Source organism: Plectropomus leopardus, chromosome 17 (genome assembly GCF_026936395.1).
Source record: "Plectropomus leopardus strain MGB_pleo_1.0 chromosome 17, ASM2693639v1, whole genome shotgun sequence".
NCBI lineage: Eukaryota > Metazoa > Chordata > Actinopteri > Perciformes > Serranidae > Plectropomus > Plectropomus leopardus.
Window position 1 is genome coordinate 21,350,068 of NC_142192.1, and position 13,504 is coordinate 21,363,571.

Genomic DNA, 13,504 nt, shown 5'->3' on the forward strand with positions numbered 1-13,504 from the left:
TCTGTTTTGTTGTTAGTTGTTTGTTTCTTTCTTTTTGGTGTTTATTTATTTTCACAGAGACAGACAAATAAAGGTCCTTTATGAAATTGTACTCAGCTTTCTCTGCCCACACAACCCCTACCTTCTACAGCCCCCGTCCACATCAATAGTAAATAATTAAACAAATAAAATTTCACAATTATGAATATGTTTAGAATAAAAAACAAAAATCTAAACAAAGACAAACACGTTGATTAAAAAATAAAATGAAATAATTTTATTAAAAGATAAAATAATACATTCATTTATTTAATTTTTTATTTTATGTTTTTTATTTTGTCATTTCATTTGTAATTTATTGTATTGACCATTGAATTTACTGTTTTTTATACTGTTAATAAAAAGTAAAAAATAAAAGAAAAACAGATGCGTGATATGGCAACTGCGCATGCGTACAGCCAGATCTCAGCCTCCTGTACGCTAGGTGGCGCTGCCTGCTGAGGCTAACGTTGGTGTCGGAGCTGCTACATGTGACATTGACATCAACAGAGGGTAAAACAGCTCCGCTTTTATGTTACTTAACTCGTTTTTATTTACAACGACGCTTTAACATGATATATAGCAGCATCATATAAGATTAAATGTCTTAGAAAAGATAGTGTCTGATGTTTAGCCGCAGTAACACGCCGTTAATGATAGCTAACTCACTCCGCAAGCTAACGTTAGCATAGCTTGTAACGTCTGTGTTGTCAGGGGAGACTGGGCACATTTAAAGTTTAATTTACTGTCCTGCATTTGTTTTGTCCCTGCAGCACCATGAGGCTGACCGCTCTCCTGTCGATGGCAGCCAGGGTCGTTGTGCCCAAAGATTACCGCTACGGCACCAACAGACCGTGGACTCAGGCTGCTAAAAGGTTGAATCCTCCGGGACAGAGGAGGAAGAAGGTGTTTGTGGAGCCGGTGGACTGGTCTGTCTTCAAAGGAGACACGGTGAGTGAGTCCACTCAGATGTCAAATCTTCAAACCAACACCGCGAGTCAGGTGCAAATCCTCAAAATTAAATATTCAAGGTGTGTGAATATGTCAGTACTGTTCTGACAGTTTACCAAGGGGTCCACCGATATTGTTTTTTCAGGGCCGATATCGACTATTAGTGGTTCATGACACCAATAAGTGATATTTGGAACAGATATGGATTTACAGTAAAAAATGAAAATCTCTCTGTCAATATTAAGAATTTGGATAATAACAAACATCAACACAAAACTTTGTGTAAATGCCTTTGGCAAATGTTTAATGAAACCTGAGCCTTTCAACACAATACACAGCAACTTTTTTATAAACTCAAATGGAATAAAATAAAGAATGAATAAATAAATAAAGATAGCTCCCTGAGGTTTTTCAAAGTTTTCTTCCATGCTGACACTTTTTTGCACTTTTGGATTGTGTGAATAGTCCCCCTGGCCTGCAGCTGCGAACTCACACCTCTGCAAGTGGTCTGTCCTATATGTGCTTAAATGCACTACAATGCACATGTTTTGTTTTGTGACCTGTCGCTTTCTTTTCCTTCCATTTCACTTTACATTTTTTTACATATTTGTTCCTTGAGATTCTATCTTATGTTAATGTCTAGTCGGATAAACTAAAAAAATCTCTTTAAATAAAGTATTTTAAAAGCTGCAGGCACAGACGGTGATACAACAAAAATAGGTGAAAAGCACATTAAAAACTGAAGGTGCAGACAGTGAAACATAACAAAAACATTTGGCATAGAAACACATATTATTGCATTAACAGACAGGATATCAGTTACAGATCACTGCACAAGTCAGAAGACATCAAGACATCAGAATCACCAAAGTCTGATACGATATAACTATGACACTTGACTTATAGTACAATATTATTGCGATTTTAAATGCTTTTCAATATGCTGAGTAACAATAACAAATATATGCAATATAACCTATATTACAATCGTTTACCTTTTTTTTTTAACTGTAAATTTTGTCTATGAAGAAAAAAATATGGACTTGGGTTTTATTTAATAAGATAAACTTTAAAAGATAAAGTTTCTTTACTTGTTGTTATTGTAGCAAAATGAATCAAGTGGACTGAAAAAGCTCTGGATTCTTTTCTAATAGGTTTCCAAAGTTTAATTTGTATTTGCAATGTCAATAATTTACATAATAAGAAAAATCAATACTTGGTGTCCATGGATTGATGCAAAATTGCCACACAAAATTTCACAATATGATGTGGTATCGATTTTTTGTCCAAAAAGTTGCACTTGAACACATCACAAGGACTATGGTCAACTAGCACGTATGTTCTGCGCCTGCCTGAGAGGAAGAAACTGTCCATACCAGCAGGCAGCGGACATCTGTAATTACCATCCAAAAAGGAAAACTGGAAGACCGTCAGGACGGATTCAACATGGTAGTTAGCCAGTTCATACATTAACAGCACAAACTGCTGCTGAAAGAAAAAAATATATTTACTATGGGCCTGCCAGAAATAACAAAAACAGTTCTGAACAGTTTCGGAAGAGAATCTCTGACACACCTGGATGTGTGACAGGTGTGTCAGAGGAGGCAGGAGCAATCTATAGACAAAGAAACAGATAAACTCCCACACACTGTCCCGCTTACTGCAGACAAAAAAACCAAACAAACAAAAAACCCAACATATCAGCAGTGAGCAGGATAGTGTGCGGGAGTTACTCTCTTGTTTATAAAAAAACCTAATCTTACCTAATTTAACATGTTTGTTTCAGTATCACGTCCTCTTGACGTCAGTCCTTAATTTGTATTCCTCACTTCTGTTTTTTTTTTTATCGTGTCCTGAGCTGAACTGTCAATTAGAGTGATTTCACTCACTGTAGGGTTCTGCCATCTTTGATGTTGATTTAAAATGCTGAATTGGTCTGAAAACAGCCGACAAGGGCTGACTAGTGCCAATGGTACAGGACACGCCGCAAAAACTAGGGCGACAAATACTCACTGACGGCCTGACATTGACCAACAGCCAACTGTCAGATGACATCAAAGTAACTAGTGCCCTGGTGTTACAGGGCCCCTTCCTAAATCTCTGCACAGAGCTGTATTTTAGAAGAATGAGCTTGATAAGTACATAAGTACAGCTTACACTCGTTTAGCTTTACATAAGTCAATTTGTAAATGTGACTATTTTAACGAGGATTTGCAGTTTTTAAATGAGATAAAACAGTTTTTACACCACTGGTAACAAAAAAAGATGTTAGTAATGTTGTCACTAGTTATTTTGATGTAGTCACATCTGTGTAAAGAAATGTCCCGAATGATGAATGGAGATTAACGGCAAGAGAATCTGGTGGTTGAGGCTATAAAATATTTTTGGCCAAGCTCGCATTGACAAAACTAACTGGTAAATGTTAGAAGAGAATGTTTGTACAACATAGACTGAAGTATCTGCTTTTCTTTTGTTCCTCAGGTTGAGATTCTCTCGGGGAAGGACAAAGGGAAGATTGGAAAAGTGGTCCAAGTCTTCAGAAAGAGAAACTGGGTTATACTGGAGGGCCGGAACATAGTAAGGAGCTGCTGTGATCCGTTTCCCAGAGAAAACTGGAAACTGTTCAATGTGTCGCAGTATAATTGGTGATGCTGTTGGAGGATAAAAAGTTGGCTCTTGCTGTTCTTGCTACACAGAGTGCAGATGATTCAGTTTTGGATACATTTCATTAAAACATAAGTGAACAGCAAAGTGTTTGTGTTAGTTTCTGTTGTTGCAGTGTCATACACTGTGTTTTATTTTCACTCCACCAGATGGAGACAGATGTCTAGTTGAACTTTAATGTGAAACAAGCTGACTTCCTGCACCATGAAAAGCCATTTGGCCGCCACCTGTTCGTTGTTTTTCTTTCTTTTTTTAAGTTGGAACTATTGTTTTCTTTTTCAGCATTACAGGTATATTGGAAGAACTGAGGATTACCGTGGGACCTACATTGTCAGTGAGGCTCCGATTATGCTCCAGGATGTCGCACTCATTGACCCCTCAGATAGGTACAGTAACCTGAGCTACACGGCAAGAACGAAATTATGGCTGTGCATGTGCACACTCGGCTCAGGACCTTTACAATAACTGAACCACAGATGAACTGTCAAATTGAGTTATAACCCTTCTTCAAGATGGTCTTCAGGTATTCACACACATTTATTTATTTGTGGAGGCCCGCCACAGTATCAGCTTTTGTTGCCACATACAGATTTTCTGTTTTGGAGCTGCGTCTCTCTCACACACACACTAACACAGAGCACACTGTGACACAAACCGGACTGTTCATTCAGAGCGCTGCTGGAATTTATGTACTGATGCATTAATCAGAGCACCACACTCTTAAAACAACCACGCTCTTAATTTTGTATTGTCCATCATTTACGAACCTACTTTAGATCAAAGCTGGTGTGTTTCCATTAGGGTCGGGTTCAGGGTAAGGGTACCAGCTAAGTCACGTCTTTACCAACCTGTTGACGATAAATCAGACTAATTATGACACACTAATGCTGATCTTCCAGGAAGCCCACTGATGTGGAGTGGAGATTCACAGAGGAGGGTGAAAAAGTCCGAGTGTCTGTCAGGACGGGTCGAATCATCCCCAAACCTGTCGTAGAGCGACGAGACGGCATCGTGCCACAGCAGTGGAAAGGTGAGAGTTCTTTGTGTTTCTTTTATTTTCATGGCAGGGTTATTCGTTTCAGTAAGCAGTTTTTTCCATGTTTAAGCAAAGAGTCGGCACATGAAACTGTCTGTCGTTCATTTTTCCACCATATGCAGACTTGAATTTTAAAAATAGGTGTCTGAGTGATGCAGTTCGATTGTTTTATAGTGGAAGAAACACGTTTCTTTCTAAACTAGAAGACACATGGTATGTATTAACCATTAACAATACTGAACAACCATCCAACTCAAAGTCTGGAGTGTGCTCGAAATAGGGTGACGTTCAACCGCATCTGAAGGGCCCACAGGTGCAAATTTTTCAAGTTGTGTATATTTTTGCATGTGACTGTTTTTTTCTTCCTGCTTTTACAGATGGACCTAAAGACACCAGTCCTGAAGACACTCTAGAAAAAACCTTTGTACCGTCTCTTAAAACCCTTGAAGAGGAAGTGATGGAGAAATTGGGCATCAAGGAGAACAGGAGACATCGAACATCCTACTGGTACTGACCAGAAAAATCAGAGACACTCAGTCCTCTTTGTGCTGTCCGGCTTTCACAGGGACTCTGACCACCACCACCACACACACACACACACACACACACACACGACGTTTTCAAAAAAGGGACTGACATGAGTAAGACTTGAGGACTGTAACATATGGGTAAAACATACGTTTTATTGAGGACGTTGCGGTGGTGCCACATTTGAATTATGTTCCTATCTTTGTTATTGTGAATAAATGTCACTCATAAAATTATGCAGTAGCTTGTATTTTGCTGTATTCTGGAGGTTCGCTCCATATTTCAGCAAAGGAACTTGATTTTCTCAAATAGCATTAAACCAGAAGGTTTCTAAACTTCTAAACTTAAAGGGAAAGTTCACCCATAAATCAAACAAATAGTCTTCCTCTTACCTGTGCTGCTATTTATAAATCCAGATTGTTTTAGTGTGAGTTGCTGAGTGTTGGAGGTATCGGCTGTAGAGTTGTCTGCCTTTTCTCCAATAAAATGGCACTTGTGGAGCTTAAAGTGCCAAAAAGAACCCATTTCTGCAGCAATGTCTCTTTGCAGAAATCGTGACCCAGATAATCCACAGCCCTTGCTGTGAGCGGTATCATTGTGGAGAAGGAGCAACACGGTCTGTGGATTATCTCAACCAACCGGGTCATGATTTCTGGAAACAGACATTGCAATTTTTCGCATGTATTTTGCGCTCTGAGCTCCACAAGCAATCTAGTTCTGCCAACTTTATCCATTATATTGGAGAGAAGGCAGACATCTCTATGACCGATTTTTTTTTACCACTCGACAAATCACACCAAGACAATCCAGATTAATACATAGCAGTACAGGTTAGAGGAAGAATATGTGTTTTTATTTTGGGGTGAACTCTCTCTTTTAAAGATTTGGCTTTAATATATCAGCATCAGTAATTTGGTAAGGGAAAGTCAAATTTTGTGCCTTTCAGGCAAATGCATAAAGAATATTAACTGAGCAGGAATGAAACATTAATGAGATAAAGTTCTGAAAGCAGCATTTTAGCTGAAATGATAATGTTGAGTAAGCTTGTATCGGAGCCATCATTAGGAGAACAGCAGTGGCTTCTGGTTTGCAGAAAATATGACATAATTCTTGGCATCGACAGGGTTAATAACAGTAATGGTTACATTCGGTTTGGATCATTCATAAGGCTGAAAATAGTCATATTATTTTGCAGAAGCCCAGACATGCTGCTCTCCAAACCTAAAGCCTTTAGACAAATGAGTCTCTCTTTCCAACGTGTCTGGGAAACTGTGTGCAGGAGGAAATGACTCGGGAGGAGGAGACGACACAGACTGGGTAGATTCAACAAAGGTCTTTCACCTCATTTGACTTCATTCACTGGCACTGCGTGTTATTCCTGTGACACGTTAGTTTTTACAGTTTTGGTTTCAAGTATGACCTCACAGAGGAAGCAGTTTGATCGTGCATTTATCATCGAGATCATCTGCATAATATGAATTAAGATAAATGTTCGTATTGTCGAAGGTCAAGTCAAAATAATTGCATACTTAGTTAGATTTTGACAGTTTTTGTTCACTTTTTTGATCAGTTTTGATGTAACTTACAGTTACCTCTTGCTTAGCTCTCTTATGAATGCCCTCTAGATAGAGGAAGTTAATTAATTAATATAATGAAAAGACCCGATTATATCCTGAGTCTTTGAAAGAACATTTAGGCTGTGATTTAGGGAGATAAAATGCTACTTGATGGCATGGCAAGGCAGCTTGTTAGCACATTTCATACAGCAGGGCCATTCAAAGTGCGTTAAAGAGCAATGAAATATAAAATCATAACAAATTATACAGATTTACAATAAAAGAGTAAAGAGATAAATTTAAATAGGTAAAATAAATCACTAAATGATTTAAAAATGTAAAATAAAAATCATTCAAAATAACAAAAATGCAGACAAGAGGTGCAAAGCTAAAAAAGATCATTTAAAATAATATAAAATCAAGTTTAAAATAAGTTTGCAGCCATTACCGGGTGGAGTAGGCAGTGTAAAAAAGGAACCTTTTTAGCTGTGACTTAAAACTTCATCTGGGAGGTTATTCCAGGTTTTTGCTGCACGATAACAAAATGCTGCTTCATCATGTTTTGTAGGGATTTATACACAAGCAGCGAGATTTTAAAATCAGTGCTCTGAGTGACAGGTAGCCAGTGTAAGGATTTTAGAACTGGAGTTGCCGAACAGCTTGTTTTGAAAGGCCGTCGCAGTAATCTAAACTGCTGGAAATGGCAATGGAAGGCGTGGGTGAGTCTTTTAAGGTCTTGCTTTGACATTATTCTTCTGACTCTAGCAGTGTTTTTAGTATAGTTGCATATGAAGTTACTGATTTGTTGTGACTCTGGAAATCTAGATCTGAGTCCAGGATAACCTGGAGGTTTCTTGCTTGACTCTCGGTTATAAGAGAGAGGGATTCAGGTGAATGAATGTGTAATGAGCAACGAAAATGTCAATCAGAAACTTTTCACTTCTTTCTTTGGTGATAAAAAAAATATTAATTGGACTCAGCACATCTAAAATCCTGCTTTAGCCTTCCATAAAGTATGTTTAAATAAACTTCAGATAGCCATTGGTTGTTATGAATAGCCGGTTTTATCTGTATCTGTCAAAGAGAAGCTCAGTCTTCTTTAACTCTCAGCTGCACATTTATTTCTGATATATGAGGGAGGTGGTAAAACCTGATTTCCCTCGCTGGTTAACCACGAGTACTGATTTACCAGCTGCAGAAACAACTTACCTTGTTGCCAGGCAGTGACACCAAAAAAACTGTGTGTCACACTATTTTAACTGCGTCAAAGTGTCACAGTGGCTCCCCGTGCCCTAATTTCTGGTTAGTGCAGTAACATCATGCAGAAAGCATTGCAAGTTGTTGGTTTGGCCGGTGAGTGGATGAGTGCAGCAGTTTTACCAGACTGGTTTCTCCTGCACCAGTTTGCCTCTCCCACTCTGCATCCAAGAGAGAATAAAAGCATCCAGTCAGCGGAAACTGGGTTTTGAGGTTTTTGCTTTTATGGGAGGAAAAATGATTCAAAGGCTGGTTCGTCTTTCTTGTCGTTGCATGAGTGTTGTGTGGATTTCAGTCTGGGATTACAGCAAGGTGAAGCTGGTGAAGTGGATCCTTTGTGCTGCTTCATTTGTCTTTTTTTTTCCATTTACGTGCACTAAGCACAGATTTATGGATGGCTTAACGTGTGCAGGGTACACTGAGTTTTGAGAATGCCCATTTAGTCCTTTCTATCGTTTGTGGTGAGTTTACAGCAGTTCTGGTAACCCAGTTAAGTGAAACCACAGAACATGACTCAAGCAGAATTAAGAATACATAAAAATAAACTGCAGGCTCTGCTCTGTATTTTAGCTGAGTCACATTCGCTTCTCAGCCACGTAAACTAATGAATCCCACCTGGTGCTGTTGGTTGCACGTGTCACAGTCAGCAACAGAACACAGCTTCATTTATTCCACATAGGTGCTCGTAGTCACTTCCCTTTGTCTTTATATCATTATTGGTTGCAAGTTTGTTTTGCAGGTTTGCACGTAAAACAATTATGATTTGAGAAACTCACCCCGCCTTATAATAATAATAATAATAATAATAATAATAATAATAGTAATAACTTGCTTTGACAAACAAAGCAAAGCAGAGATGGGATTCATAGACTTAGATACAACAATGGAGAGCCAAACAGTCCAACTGAACACAAGCAAGAAGATACTCGGGAGGAGTTAGAGCAAAATAGAAGCAGACAAATAATGCAAGATGCAGGACGCATAATTTAGATATAAAATAATACAAAGAAATAGACCAAAAACAACAACAGAAACAATAAAAGCAATAAAACCACAAATAAAAAGAAATAAAACATGAATTAAGAAGGTAAAATAGATCAAATAAAAATCAAATAAATAAAAGGCAACATTGCATAAAAGCAGGTCTATAAAAATGGGTTTTAAGAAGTGATTTAAAAGAAGTCAGTGATTCTGCGAGCCTTATCTCCTCGGGCAGGTCGTTCCAAAGACAAGCGGCCCTTATAAGGTGTAACATGATCTTGCAGAAACAGGGGGTTTTGTGATTTCTGCTCAAACATCTCCAGAACATCTGAAGACACTTTAAAAACTAAATTTTAGTGTTGCTCTTGACTCACTTGATGATCTAAGCTCGGCTACAATATAATGATAGCGTCTAATTATAGGCTGGTTGTTTGAAAGCTGCTGGAAAATGTAACGTTAGCTTGTGTGCAGGTCTGAGGCTCGACTTGCATGCATGTGTAACTGTGTTTGGTCTAATTCAGTCGCTCTCACTGGATTCTTGTGTGCAACCTCGATGTGTTACGGTAAAGGAAGGTAGAACTGAACTCTTACTTTTCCTGTCAGACTTGAATTCCCTCGTCCACACTTAATTAATTTATAGGTTTTATCTTCAGTTGATTAAATGAACTTAATTTGCAGACCTGTAGATTACAATAAAGCTATAATACTCTAGCATATAGTGTAAAGTAAGATTATAAGTCCATTTTTTTTAATTACAGCCATGCATCTGTGCATTCAAAATCATCTAAGTAAAAGTAATAAAATGTTGTTTAAGTGCAGATTAGCCCCAGTCAGTGTTATTATACAGAATATTGTAATCTTGGTTTACTATCATTGATGCATGGAAGCATTTTACTCTTGTAGCTGATCTAAGTGGTAATTTTAGCTATGTTATATAGTGTAAGGAATTTGTACCATCGCATCATATTTTTTTTAAGTAGCACATGTTTTGTGTGTAAAAGCTTAATCTATAAAGTGACTCGTAACTAAAGCTGTCAAATGAATTTACTGGAGTAAAAAGTACAATATTTCCCTCAGATTAACATAAAATGGAAATAATTCTGAAAAGTACCTGAATATTGATGTGCTGGTCTTGAGTAAATATACATACTAATAGTTACTTCCACTACAATGTAACTCACAGACTAAATACTTCAAATCAGCTATCTATAAAAGATATGATCTTCATCGTTTATCAAACTCTGCAGCAGACACAGTAGTCTTCAGAGAAAACAATCCCACCGCACGGACCATTTAGTAACTGTTCAGGAGCTTTCAGTCATATCACATGATCTTCATCAGCAGATGGGGTTTTCCCAGTTGCCATGGAATTTCTAAACTTTTTTTAACGACTTCTCTTCCATGCTGGTCTGAAATGAGAGTATGTAACTTTGGCTACAGCAGCGGCCACAAGATGTAATTACAGGTTAACGTCACAAAAAGTTTCCTTTTCCTCAACATTCCCAAGTCAGTTACGTCATCTGTGACCTGAATGAGCTAAAATGTTGTGTAAAAGAGGCACAAATGGTGATTAGGAAGTTTGCCAACAGTAGCCACCATGATCAACCAGACCAAGTGATTTTGTAGCAACAAAACATTTTTTGTTCAACTTTGCCAAAAGGTGTTTTATAGAAAGCTGAAGGCCTGATGTCATGTCTGAGCTGACCTCTGCTCCACCAGCTTCTTCTGCTCAGTACAATCATACAATCTCTCATCAGCCTCTCTGGTTCAATGACGTGTGCTCCTGGGATTTACTTTCCTGTAAAACACATTGGCTTTCACTACAGATGCTGCTATTTGAAACGGAAACATTTCTTATTTTATAAGGGTAACAGGGATTACTTTGTAAGCATAGGAAAAAAAAAAATACAGCTCCCATTAAAATTTACAGGTGCAGAAGCGCTGGTACTCAACTTGGCTTTTTTTCCATAACCATAAAACTTCCCAACATTCTCTGCTGAAGTACTTTTGTGCCATTATTTTAGTGTAGTCTCTGCTGTCTAAAAACTTTTAAGTGTCTCTCTGTCCTGCTGCTTTTACAGACATGTCTTAACTAACCTCGTGGTCTCATGAAGAGCATGTAACTCGAATTGTTACCATGGTCATAATTAGTTGCATATTTAAGGGAGCATAATCTAGTTTGTAGGCTTTGTTTTTTCTTCTTTTATATTACGTTTTGTTCAGCACCTAATTTAAAACATTTTTTTTGTGGTCTGGATGTGCGTGCAGACCCTTAACTTCCCCAACTTGTTGAGTCATGTTCAACCAATGAAGGTCTGGGACTTGTCAAATGCCAGAATTACAGGAAATATTAAATACACAAGCAGGATTCAAAAGCTGATTTTTTTAGTTATTTGCATTGTTGCAAATGCCAGAAGTGTTTGGAATAAGGTTTCACTTCAGCTCTCTGTTGCTCTTGAATTCAACTTTTCATTTATCAAAGCAACATTTGCTTATATTGTCCCTCAAAAGTCACACAATTTTCACCTCAAAAGCCAAAATTTAAGGCTCATTCTTGAACTTTAACACCACAGTTTAGAAAACAGTCTCACCACAGGGTGCATTCAGTAGCTGCTCTCGAACTTTCCATCACATCATCACAAGATCTTCGTCAGCACGTATTCTTATGTTTTCTGCTCTCTGCAGTTAGGTCAAAGGTCAGACGTCGGGAGCAACTGTGAAGAAAGCCTTTTGTGGATGGACGTTTTATATCACTACCGTTTCTGTTCTGAGGATGACATCCTTTTTCATTACTCTGCCCTGCTGCTGAAGACAGATGACAGCGGAGAGCGTGACGTCTTTCAGTGACCGAAACTGCTGACTGGACTTGACTCAGTCTGGGTCACCTTGACAGTCAGTCAAAGCTGGATCGTAAAGCACGCCTCTGATTCTTGTCTGCTCTCTGAGCTTTGACATTTCCTTCCCAGACAGTCTTGTTGGTATCTGGGTGTCAGATTCCTCAGGTGTGAAGCACCAACCGCTGCTGCCGAGCCACAGGACGGCTTCTACAAAGCACCATTCACCCCGTCTACAGAGGGCATTTTTTACACCTTGACCTTATTCTTCATCTGCATGTCTTCATTATATACAGTATAAACAGGTGTTGAAATACAGTAGTCGGCCAAGAAGATCCCTGAAATACTATGTGTGTAATTGGGCGCAGGTTCAGCTCAGCTACAAATCTTCTACATCACTGCCTGAGATGACACTCTGGTCTTTGCTGATCCGCTCGATTCACACTGATGACACGACCAAAGATGGATTATTGGCTGTGCAGAGCGGGCACCTGCTCCAGAGCCACAAATGAAAGAGAGTTGGTGTCAGTATGCTTTGAACAAAGTGCCTGTCTGAGTAATGTGATTTTTGGGGCCACAGACAGAATTTCAGTTTCTCTCTCAAGCTTTTATTTTTCAAAATACTTCTGTCACTTTTTTTGTACAAATAAGTGCAACACCATTATCTCCAGGAGAGGCTGTCTGAAAGTTTGTATTGTTACCCCCATGCGGACAATAATCATGTCTTGCCCACCCATGTATTTGAGAAGGCTGTGATCATGTGACCAATGCACTGAGGGGAGCAAAGTGGGAAGTAGTATAAAAGCCGGAAGTCTTTAAGGAGGCAGATTGGGGTGGTGGATTAAATGACCATCCCCCGGGAGATCAGTGTACAAAGTCCTGTAATCTGCGTTGTTACTATGTTTCTTCTCCAAGACCTAACCTACGCAACTTAACGTTTAGTACATAACTTTATAATAAGTACATAATGTGACTACACTACTTGTGGGGCGCCATTCATTAGATATTATATGAACCGTTGTATGAGGATACATTACTGTGGCATTAAGGTGTCTGCCCTGATTTTGGCCATTTTGAACCACATTAAACTTTTATTTGTGTTTTTTATGGTTTATCTATAAATGACAAGATGCATAATGCTTTAACATTTAAAAAAATGGTGGAAGAGGGGTGGTCAAAGGGGCCCAAAGCTCAGTTATGTTCTGGGGTCCAATGCACATTAATCTGGCCATGGAAAGGACAACAAATGCATGTTTTATTGCTCTTCAACAATATTTGTATAAATCTTTTTTGAGCTGCCATTTACTGGTCAAAACCAGTAAGTAACAACAATTAAAAGATAAACGGTGCAGAGAAAATCAAAAAAATATGTATTTCTATTTTTATGCTGCTTTGAAGCACATTTTTGTCTTTTTTTTTAATTTTTTTATTTCGCGGCTATTTCTGGATGAGCTGTAGTTAAATTGTGGCATGTTGCATTGAGTTTATGGGTCTCGTATCAAATGCTGGTGTCAAACACACCCTGAAGATTGAAGTTGTAAACTGACAGACTGAGCGGCTGCTGCACAGGGACCGCTGCTCTGTAGGATGTTGCAAACTGCTGGTGATACATGCAAACTTCTTTTTGGTGATTTAAAAAGACCAACGATACATTTAGGAGGAGGTGTAAATTGTCGGCT

The 13,504-nt window shown here is 38.5% G+C and overlaps 1 protein-coding gene across 1 annotated transcript; it reads left to right on the top strand.

Moving 5' to 3' along the window:
• Nucleotides 1–436: 436 nt before the first annotated feature.
• On the top strand, nucleotides 437–5,433 carry mrpl24 (mitochondrial ribosomal protein L24). The gene is made up of 6 exons (XM_042506823.2): nucleotides 437–531; nucleotides 792–969; nucleotides 3,451–3,546; nucleotides 3,916–4,019; nucleotides 4,533–4,663; nucleotides 5,047–5,433. Exons 2-6 carry the CDS (start codon nucleotides 796–798, stop codon nucleotides 5,181–5,183), a joined length of 642 nt encoding a protein of 213 aa, XP_042362757.2. The 5' UTR covers nucleotides 437–531; nucleotides 792–795; the 3' UTR covers nucleotides 5,184–5,433.
• The last annotated feature ends 8,071 nt before the right edge of the window (nucleotides 5,434–13,504 follow it).

Excerpts from the sequence above, each read along its gene's own strand:
- mrpl24 (XM_042506823.2), top strand. The coding sequence starts at position 796 with ATGAGGCTGACCGCTCTCCTGTCGATGGCAGCCAGGGTCGTTGTGCCC. Across the intron at positions 3,547-3,915 it reads TACTGGAGGGCCGGAACATA|CATTACAGGTATATTGGAAG; the intron begins GTAAGGAGCTGC and ends TTTCTTTTTCAG. Across the intron at positions 4,664-5,046 it reads CGTGCCACAGCAGTGGAAAG|ATGGACCTAAAGACACCAGT; the intron begins GTGAGAGTTCTT and ends CTGCTTTTACAG.